Source organism: Solanum tuberosum, unplaced genomic scaffold (assembly GCF_000226075.1).
Source record: "Solanum tuberosum cultivar DM 1-3 516 R44 unplaced genomic scaffold, SolTub_3.0 scf00032, whole genome shotgun sequence".
In the NCBI taxonomy this organism is placed as follows: Eukaryota; Viridiplantae; Streptophyta; class Magnoliopsida; order Solanales; family Solanaceae; genus Solanum; species Solanum tuberosum.
Window position 1 is genome coordinate 1,233,318 of NW_006238958.1, and position 9,380 is coordinate 1,242,697.

Below are 9,380 nucleotides of genomic sequence, written 5' to 3' on the forward strand. Positions count from 1 at the left end.
AAAGTCGATATGTCCGAGTGGTTAAGGAGACAGACTTGAAATCTGTTGGGCTTCGCCCGCGCAGGTTCGAACCCTGCTGTCGACGATTGTATTTTTTTTTTGAAATTTAGCTCGTCTTTTCGTTTAGTTGAATGACCATTCGAGAAGTTCCTCTTTTTTTTTTTCAATTAAACAATTGTGTGTATTTTTTGATATTCTTTTCATGCTCATTTTATTTTAAGAGTTTTGAGTAATATCATGTCAATTCATAAAGTCATATTTACATGTTGTAGCAGATAACCTATTTTAGTTTCAAGATTTTGAATCTCATCCATTATAAAATCTTACATGTATATATCATTTGTATGACCCAATGGCCAATGGTTGTAAAAAATTACTCACACTAACGGTATATATAACTTAAATTAAATTTGAGAAAAGAAAGAGAATTCCAATGGCTATGTTCCATTTCTAATCTCCAATTTATTTTTACAAGATGTTACAATTTATATTTTTTTTAAAATGCAATACACACAACTGCTCCATTTCATTGCCTCAACTATACTTCAAACACACTATCTTTGGCTCTTATACAACATCTAGTAATTGGACAAAGCTGGTATTGAAATCATGTATTGCTCAACTTGTTAAAGATTACATGTAAGAACAGAAGGTGAAAGGAATGTGTGAAAACTGAGAAAGGCAGAGAGAGGGGATGAACATAAATGAATTTTACAGAATTTTTTGTTAATATATTCAGGTCAAAATGACAGGACTTCTAGACAATAAACAAGTTGTGGCATCCAAGGTGAATATTTTTCCATATCTAATCGTCGTCCTTGAATTCCCTGTCCAAGAGAAAATGACACCATCAGTATTTGTTTCTCCAAGATTGAGTTCTAAGTTCTCTTTATCATAGAAAACTCAAACAGAAGTCGTGTTTCTAAGTTTTCTTTTTGTGTGTGTGGTAAGACGTGTAAAGAATGATAGCTCACCTGCGATCAAGGTACCGAGGTTGAATGCCACTTCCTTGACATGTTGTGCAAGTCAAACCACCAGCACCATCACAATTGATGCACCGAGAGACTTCTGTCTCACCCCCTCCAAGCTCCACCGTCACACTGCCAGTACCCATGCAAAATCTGCATTTCTCTGCAATATAAGTCCTTTCCTCATAAGTATTAGCTCTAAGTCGGTCTCAAAAAATGTTAGGTTTTAAAGATTAACTGGCTCTACAGTCTTTGCTCAGACAATCTACTGACTACTTTTTGAATAATCGAACCTCAGTAAGATTTTATGGTTCAATTACTCAAGTCTCCTCTTTTATTGGGTGATGTAATGTCTATGCATGCAATCTTAATTGATGGCACATGACACCGAAGATTCACTTTGATATTTAAAGTGGAAACTGTCAAGATTATTCACTGAGCAAATTTAGAAAAACAAAAACCTCAAATCATAAATCACCCTTCTCTTTGTCACTCTCTTTGATGATCAAAAACACCACAGCAGATAGAACCACCTTAGGGCCAGGATTAGAACACTTCCCGATTACAATGACAGTATCTATGAGAAGGGGAGATTCAAGTCAAGCCGGGACTAAATTGCAAGTTGAATAAAATTGTTGGATCAGAGCCATGGATTTTCTAGAAGTTCATTGGTAATTGGTCATTGATGTAAGTAGCTGCAACCCAGAAATTCCTTAAAGGCACTAGAGACATGCTAAGGGATAGGCGTTAACCTACAATGAGATCTTTGAAGTGGCATACGAATTAAGTGATGAAAAAAAAATCCTAGATCCATACTATGAGCATTTCAGAAAGATTTCTAAGAAATGCACAATTTGGCAATTTGCTCTATCCATCATGTCAGAGATTTTGATCAACAAGTCATACATGTCAATTTAAAGTGATACAAAACTAGACCATTTCAATAAGCCAGCTTAAGATCCATGGAAGCAATTGAAATGTGGGTTTAGTGTCTTTGCTCGGACTTCCGGAAGTTGATAACTGACACATACAAGCAAAAACATCACTACTATAAGAGATGGGGATAGCTCAAACCAAAGTCTAGTTTCTCTTGGCTGGCAAGCAAATGACTAGATCTGTTGCAAATGAGCATAATTACTTAACAAAGAAAACAAGTGGTGCAAGTTATATGTTAAACTAGAATATAGGAAGGAACCATAAGAGTTACAAGAGAGAATCGAGTGATCACAAGGATGGATGAACATGTTCTTCATGGGCCAAAAATCATCAGAAAATGTACCACAGCATCTAAAACAGAAGCCAAGCACGAATCAGAACATGTACTTCATAGTTTTATCTTGAGGATATTGAAACTTTTGCCCTTATTCTACAGTCTACATTTTCCCATATCTCACTGCAAATGGCAAATGAAACTTTACCTGGAAAACTACCATATATAACTCAGAAATACAACAACACAAGCTCTACTTTTGTTGTTGTTGAACCAATGTATGCACTCCTTCAGGCTTCAACAACAAGAATTACTGGCATCCAATAAATATTTTCAAAAGAAACTAAACTTCTGGGGGTTCAAGGCAGACAGGAAACTCTCACTTAACGCAATTGTTTCAAAATTGTTTAATTAAGCCGAAATACAATTCTGCGGCTCTTTGGGCAGCCATTCAGCTCAAATTTCTTAATTGAGTGCCATCCACCAATTATGTATTTTAAGTACACTTGTGGACGTAACAATATACCTCTAGGCTCATTTGTACTTATCGGATAGAACATTTAAAGAAACAACAGAATGGAAAGTCTAGTTTAAGAAATACTTACGAGCACCAGTGCCAGTGCAGGGGAAGCAGGGCTGAGTGTTCTCTCTTTTTGCCTGCAAAATGTACATTCTTTAACTATGGAAACAGAGATATATATAGCAGGAATTGTCAAGCAGTAAATTGACCAGGAAAACAGAGATATATTAAACATAGTTAATTTTAAAATATCGAATTAATCTAATATAATTTAGTTTTGAAAATTAGACAAATGACTCGAGAGAAATGAAATGTGACAAGTACTGTAGTTGTCCCAAGCAACTGAGTTCTGCAGAACCCGTAAGTAGAACTGTAGTTCCATCCCGGATAATCAAGAAAGGTACAAAAAAATTATTCAAAGAGCATATTTCATAAAATTTAACAAAAAAAACTTACAGAATTATCAATTTGGGTCTCATAAAAAACTGGAATTCCAACTCCAATAGCAACACTGAGCACCCCAACTGTAATTGCTATCACCTGCCAAGTACATTACAATCCCCAAAAAATAAAAAATAAAAACACCCATATGAGATCAACTGAAATTAAGCAACAATCATGGAAGAAAACCACAAAAAGAGAACTTGAGAAAGAAAAGAACCGTATTTTGATCAAGATCCACAGCTCTAATACATGGGTAAGAATTTAGCCTACGATGTGTTTGATGAAATTTCTGAGTGAAAAAAGAAGAAGAAAGAGGAGGAAGCTTAAGAGGTGAGCTGATAAATGGAGACTTAAAGCGGGAAAGTGAAGGTGCTGTTAACATTTCCTCCCTTTTTTTCTATGTTGAGTTTAGCTTCGTTCGTTTGGCTATGGATTTTACTATCATCAGAATCAGAAAAACAAGAAATTCTGAAACTGACACCAAGTGTTGTTAGCTATCCATTGTTAGGCCTTTGGATTGTGTGGGGTCACATTTCATATTTACCAGTCAGTTCATTGTTTTCTTCTTCTTTCTTTTTTTCGTTTTTTGCTTACTGGGTGGGCTTTTTATGTTGAAGGGCTAACGTTTAATTGGCCCGACAGAAAAGCTAATGGAAATACAAAAAATTACTATAATTTTTATAAGAAAACGTCAGACCACGATCTAAAATTTTATAGGTTATGAGCATATACTAGATCCGAGTCTAATGTTATCTCAAGGGTATATTGTATAGCTTTTAAAAAATAGGTACATAATCTAAATGGTAACTCAAAAGAAACATTCATGTAAATCAGCCTGGCTACTCTATCATCAATTTTGGAGGCTGTTTTTAAGTTTGATGTAGTATTTTGTTTAGTTCTTTTTATATATTGGTAATGTCTAGATACATTATACGCACCTTGATTAATCTACCAGTTATCCATTTATACGCAACTTGATTACTCTATTAATTATCCATAATCTTTCATCAACTTGTTCAAACTTATGTGAAGAATTTTTGTTGATACTGAAATTTGAATCTTAATCCTTTGTGATTTTCACCTACTTTATTAATTGTAGGCGATTATGACACTAATGTTTGTTTATTTATATTGAATCATCAACTTTCAGTGTGATTTTAACTAATCGAAACAATATTTGAGATGTAATTCTTTTGACTTGTACACAGGGCCGGCTCTATGCTTGGGAAAATAAGGCTTTTGCCTTAGGCCCCAAAATTTCGAGGGCCTCAAATTTTTGTCAAAAATAAATTATGTGTTAAAAATTTTAAAGAAAAAATTGATTATTTATGATAAAAAGTATATATTTTTTTTAAATATATTATTTTATCCACTTTAACATTTTTGTACTTTGTTAAAAATAAGAATTAATAGTGAAAAGTGTTGAACATAGTGAATTACAAATTCTTTTTTATTTCGTTTTAAATTTTAGTTTCAAGCATTTCTACAAGCATATTAAAATGAGGTATACCAAGTCATCAACTTCTTGAGTCAAATTCTATGGTTCTAATTCTTATCTTTATTTAATATTTGTCTAAACTTATTACTTATAGAATTATGTTAATAATAACTGCCTCGCTGAGAGGATATTTTTCAATGTTGAGTTGATAAAATCTTACTTAAAACTAATAACTGAAAAAATAATAGTAAATACTAATAATTTTCATTTAAATAGTGTAAGAAAAATAAATTTTGAATAAATACGTATATGAAGTTTGTTTATATTTTAGGCCTCAAATTAAAATTTCGCTTTAGGCCCCTAATTACGTTGAGCCGCCCCTTGTACATTTTGAAATTATGTATTTGTTGGTATTGAGGCTAATGTAACTAATTACGTTGATACGTATATGCTGGTTTCTGGACTTTGCACGAGCCAACCTTTAACCATAGGCAGATCAACGTATCAGAAAACATATATATATATATATATATATATTTCAAGAAAATGAAAACCAAACTACACATTAGAACTGTAAAATGTATGATATAATATATGAGCTAGAATACAGAAAGTTTGCATCCAGTTACCGCCTTCAAACAGTAAAGGTGCTATATAATACTCCCTCCGTCCCTTTTTAGTTGTCCACTTTAGAAATGGCACACAGATTAAGGCAACAATGATTAGCACAGTGAAGTTACAATTTTACCCTTATGACAACTTTTCACTTCAAAATTACAACCACTTATTTGAATTCAAGTGAAATAAATTGGAGGGAAACAACATACACTTTTACAATTTTCAAGAAGTGTAAATAAGGGTATAATAGGAAAAAATTTGTTGTCCTTTCTTGATTTGTCAAAATGGACAACTAAATAGGGACAACCAAAAAAGGAAATATGGACAAGTAAATAGGGACGGAGGAAGTACATGATTTTGTGAGTTGTGACACAAACTCAGATTGAGCATTAGTTTATCGTTATGATTTTACAGACGCGTAAAAACATGAAAGGGAATATACATTAATTGATTAAACCACATCTTGTAACTCAATAACGAGTTCCTTAACCTCGTTGAGCTTCATACCTTTGCCACAAATTCTGATCATATGGTTTGTCTGGCTCATATTCGTCTTCTCCCTGGAGCTCATGCTGCACTACTTTGGTCCGCTAGTTTTTGAAGGGCCACATCTCTCCACCATAGCATCATACAGTTGCTTCCCGTTCTATTTATGAAATTTAATCAGACTAAACCTCACATGTGAAACAAAAGATACTCATTCTAAGTTTAAAAGCACTTACAAAAATCACTGGGAAAAAGTGTATTTGTCCCTCGGGTTTTGTCTGTTTCTCTTTAAAATAAACCAAAATCGGAAAGTTTGGCCACCATAGCTCCCAGTTCACAAATGAAGAATATCTGTTCACATCATTTGAATCAGCCATTTGGCAAAACTGACTTAGAGCAAGGATTGCCTTCTACTTACTTCCAGCGGTTCTTTCCACCCACGAAAACATTTTCACCTGACTCCTCGAGTTGCTCCCCAACTTTAACCTCCTGCAACGAAGTTAACATAGCAATTAGAGAGTACAACTAATATGACCACGCAATGGTATATAAATTGCTTACATCAGATTTATACAAATAAGAATGTAACCACATGCTATACATACCAGAGCCTCATCATCAAAGACAAATCTCACTCTTGTTGTCTGCAAGGTAAAAATGATGTGAATCAATAAGGAATGCCAGCCTGATAGATGCTAAATGAATGAACAAGATCAAGGAAATTAAGATAATAAGCAGAATGAACAAATGATCTGTTACTAGATCCGGTGCAATAGAAGAAGCTCCCTGTTATAACTTGGATGTCATGGGTTCAACTCTTGACAGAAGATTCTGAGGTGATTTTCCTTCTTTTTTGGGTTATTGGTCATCCCATCAGCTTATGCACATCTCGACTTATCCATCAAGCAGCCTATTTAACTCAGAAGCACAGGTTGCCAAAAGAAATCCACCAATTTAGAGTTGTGATCTCACAGCAAGTGTAGTTAGGATTCGAACCTAGAATCTCTAGGTTGGCTTCTGAATTACTTTCTTAAGGCAATGTAAGCAAAACTCTCTCCTATTTATCTTTTCTAGGTACAATTCATGCACCACACTAAGGTAGGAAAAGTTCAGTATATATCATTGAATTCCTACCTTACAATTTTTGTTTGCTAAAAGCCACAAACATTAGACATGTAAACGTGCATCAAGTAAAGGAAAGCCTCAATGTCTATGATTCACAAAGCACGGGTGCCTTGTAGATGACTGGACAATCTTTTAATGTTGCCATGAAGGATAAAAACGCTTAAAACAGAAGTAACACAAAATCTCATTCTAATATGATGACTACAGTCTACAGTTTTGCTCTCCATCTCATTTGTAAAAAAAAAAGAGGTACCTGGAATAACAGGAGTAATCCAAGAAGACCAATAGGAACTGCTGCTGGTAGATTTTCCACATAAAATAAACCACCAGATAACCCTGTTCATACAAAAATGTAAAAAATTAGAACAAAGACACTAGAGAAAAATGAAATGAGGGAGGGACTGAGGGAAATTCTTCAACAAATAACAGCTTGTTTGGATGGCTGTACATATCATTTCATAATGTATTACTCATTGTAATGTACTCTGTTGTATTGTTTTGATGAATATAATGTATATATTGTATTGTTTCCTGTTGTTTCATAACACCACCATGTACCAACATTTTGAACAATAAGCTTACAATATTATTAAAAAAATAGAGTATGAGATAGAGTTATGATAGGGTAAAAGTAAAATGATTATTAAATACAAAATAAGGGAAAAATGAGAAAGAAAAAAAAGAAAGATGGTAAGCCCACGTGATCACACCAAATAAGCTGTTACATTATATTGAATTTTCATTGTTACATTACGGAGTTAATAATACGATACAACAAAATTTAGTAGCAATAAACATCGTAGCTTCAGTAACATTACGATACAATACCACAGGTAACAACCATCCAAACAATGTGTTTAACTTCAACTATTGATGATTTATCAAAGAAAAAGAGAATTGTAAGATGCACCTAGAAGGACAATAGGAATTCGGTAATCTGGGTCAGGAACAACAGTCTCCTTCTTTATCAATTTCTTCCGCATCTGCCAAACCATGAACATTAGCCCAAATTCCCAGGAAACTACAATTAGATACGGTCAAACATCTCTATAACAATCGTCCAACATTTCCCTATAACAGCCTAGTTTTCTTTGAATCAACTTTCATATTATGTTACTATATTATATGCTCTTTATAACTGCATCTCACTATAGAGACTTAACTATATTAGCAATTACAGATCCCATTAGGAATCATCTCAAATTCCAAAGGCAAAATTAGATCAAATGAAAAAAAAAAAACAGAAAATGAGAAATATGAATTAACTAACCACTGAGGTGACAGTGAGATTGATTCTTTTGAAGTTTCTAGTGAAAAGAGCATGACTATTAATCTCTTTGCCATAGAATGAGCTCTGTAATTTTCTCACAGCCACAGGCCCACCTACTATTTCTCTTTCTGCTACTGATAAAATACAAAACAAAAATTACTTAGTTTACAATACAAATCACACAAGAAAATTTTAAGATAAGCTTAACAAAGTTTAATTTTACTGAAATTTTGCTTAACTGTGCAGAGCAGTTGTGAAGCGGGAAGCAGAGAGAAGAGCGCTCTCCATTGCAGTTTCTCTGAAATTGAAAAGAGTGAGAGGCTGTAGATGATTTCTCTTAATTTTGTCATTTCCACGCTCTATCCGTTTCGCTCCATTGCAAGCCACTGATATGTCTAAAGCTCAAGGGTAAAAAAGTCAACAAACAAAGTTACTTACCACCAATCCAATGTGGGCTCCGAAAACTGAGCGAAAAATAATTTTAAAAAAATACTCAAAGTTAGCAACCTACTGGGTGTGCATAGTTTGGTATATATGATGAGTTCTTAGCTTATGTCCGATACTTATATTAAAACACGATTAATTAGAGCCTTCTAAACGTGTCTACCTTTCTTTTGAACTTTTTAAAAGACCACTCGCACATGGGCCGTTGTCGTTGGAGCAAAAGCAATAGGCCCAGCTCCACCATGGGCTTTAATGTTTTGATGTGCTATTACTTACATATTTATAAGCTATAGCTATCAAGCAGAGCAATTACTGAAATTCAGATAGACATATAACATTGACTTGCTAATTGGTATAGTAAATAAAATAATAAAACTTATAAAATTGATTAAATTGTAACGTTAATATAACAAGAATTTATATGTACATTTTATCTATCTTAGGAAAATTATATGAAATAACAAACTATTAATTCAAATTAAATTCTATAAACATAGTTTATTTTATTTGTAATTCGCAGCAAACATTTCATTTTTTTGTCATCTAATTCGGTATACAATTAGTCATTTTCGGTATATAATTACCCATTCGGTATACAAATGTATAAAATGTGTTTGTGTTTGTATAAAACAAGAGAAAAGTGTATATACAAATACAAATACATATATTTTCGTCTTATACACTTATAATTATACAAATACACATCTTATTATACAAATTACAATGTATAAATGAATTTATACAAAACTGAACAATTTGTATAAAATTGGATGTATCTAGCGAATTATACAAATCAAAAGCTCCATAACAAACATAAAATTTGTTATGGAGCGCAATTATGCAAACTATAGTTATAA

At 33.2% G+C, this 9,380-nt stretch overlaps 2 protein-coding genes and 1 non-coding gene across 4 annotated transcripts; 1 reads left to right on the forward strand and 2 right to left on the reverse strand.

Moving 5' to 3' along the window:
• Window positions 1–3: 3 nt before the first annotated feature.
• Window positions 4–85, forward strand: TRNAS-UGA (transfer RNA serine (anticodon UGA)). Its single transcript has one exon. It is a non-coding gene; the product is annotated as a tRNA-Ser (tRNA).
• Window positions 86–585: 500 nt separating this feature from the next.
• LOC102593418 (protein SPA, chloroplastic) lies at window positions 586–3,717 on the reverse strand. The gene is made up of 5 exons (XM_006341974.2): window positions 3,360–3,717; window positions 3,155–3,238; window positions 2,784–2,835; window positions 975–1,131; window positions 586–827 (listed from the first exon to the last, which is right to left on the reverse strand). Exons 1-5 carry the CDS (start codon window positions 3,522–3,524, stop codon window positions 806–808), a joined length of 480 nt encoding a protein of 159 aa, XP_006342036.1. The 5' UTR covers window positions 3,525–3,717; the 3' UTR covers window positions 586–805.
• Window positions 3,718–5,477: 1,760 nt separating this feature from the next.
• On the reverse strand, window positions 5,478–8,433 carry LOC102593744 (uncharacterized). Of its 2 annotated transcripts, none has more exons than XM_015306419.1 (8): window positions 8,319–8,433; window positions 8,080–8,207; window positions 7,720–7,792; window positions 7,063–7,145; window positions 6,290–6,328; window positions 6,103–6,173; window positions 5,921–6,035; window positions 5,478–5,844 (listed from the first exon to the last, which is right to left on the reverse strand). In XM_015306419.1, the coding sequence occupies exons 1-8, from the start codon at window positions 8,365–8,367 to the stop codon at window positions 5,776–5,778; spliced, it is 627 nt and encodes a 208-aa protein (XP_015161905.1). In that variant the 5' UTR covers window positions 8,368–8,433; the 3' UTR covers window positions 5,478–5,775. The 2 variants fall into 2 exon arrangements, with proteins under 2 accessions (XP_015161905.1, XP_006342037.1); XM_006341975.2 differs by having other exon boundaries at window positions 5,480–5,844; window positions 8,080–8,213; window positions 8,319–8,432.
• Window positions 8,434–9,380: the final 947 nt, after the last annotated feature.

What these genes read in the sequence shown, in the direction of transcription:
- LOC102593744 (XM_006341975.2), bottom strand. Translation starts at nt 8,367, where the DNA reads ATGGAGAGCGCTCTTCTCTCTGCTTCCCGCTTCACAACTGCTCTGCAC. An exon ending in GATTACTCCTGTTATTCCAG is followed by an intron (nt 6,329 to 7,062) that starts GTACCTCTTTTT and finishes TTTACCTTGCAG; the next exon opens with ACAACAAGAGTGAGATTTGT. An exon ending in GGTGGAAAGAACCGCTGGAA is followed by an intron (nt 6,036 to 6,102) that starts GTAAGTAGAAGG and finishes TGATGTGAACAG; the next exon opens with ATATTCTTCATTTGTGAACT.
- LOC102593418 (XM_006341974.2), bottom strand. Translation starts at nt 3,524, where the DNA reads ATGTTAACAGCACCTTCACTTTCCCGCTTTAAGTCTCCATTTATCAGC. An exon ending in AGACCCAAATTGATAATTCT is followed by an intron (nt 2,836 to 3,154) that starts GTAAGTTTTTTT and finishes TACATTTTGCAG; the next exon opens with GCAAAAAGAGAGAACACTCA. An exon ending in CTGCACTGGCACTGGTGCTC is followed by an intron (nt 1,132 to 2,783) that starts GTAAGTATTTCT and finishes CTTATATTGCAG; the next exon opens with AGAAATGCAGATTTTGCATG.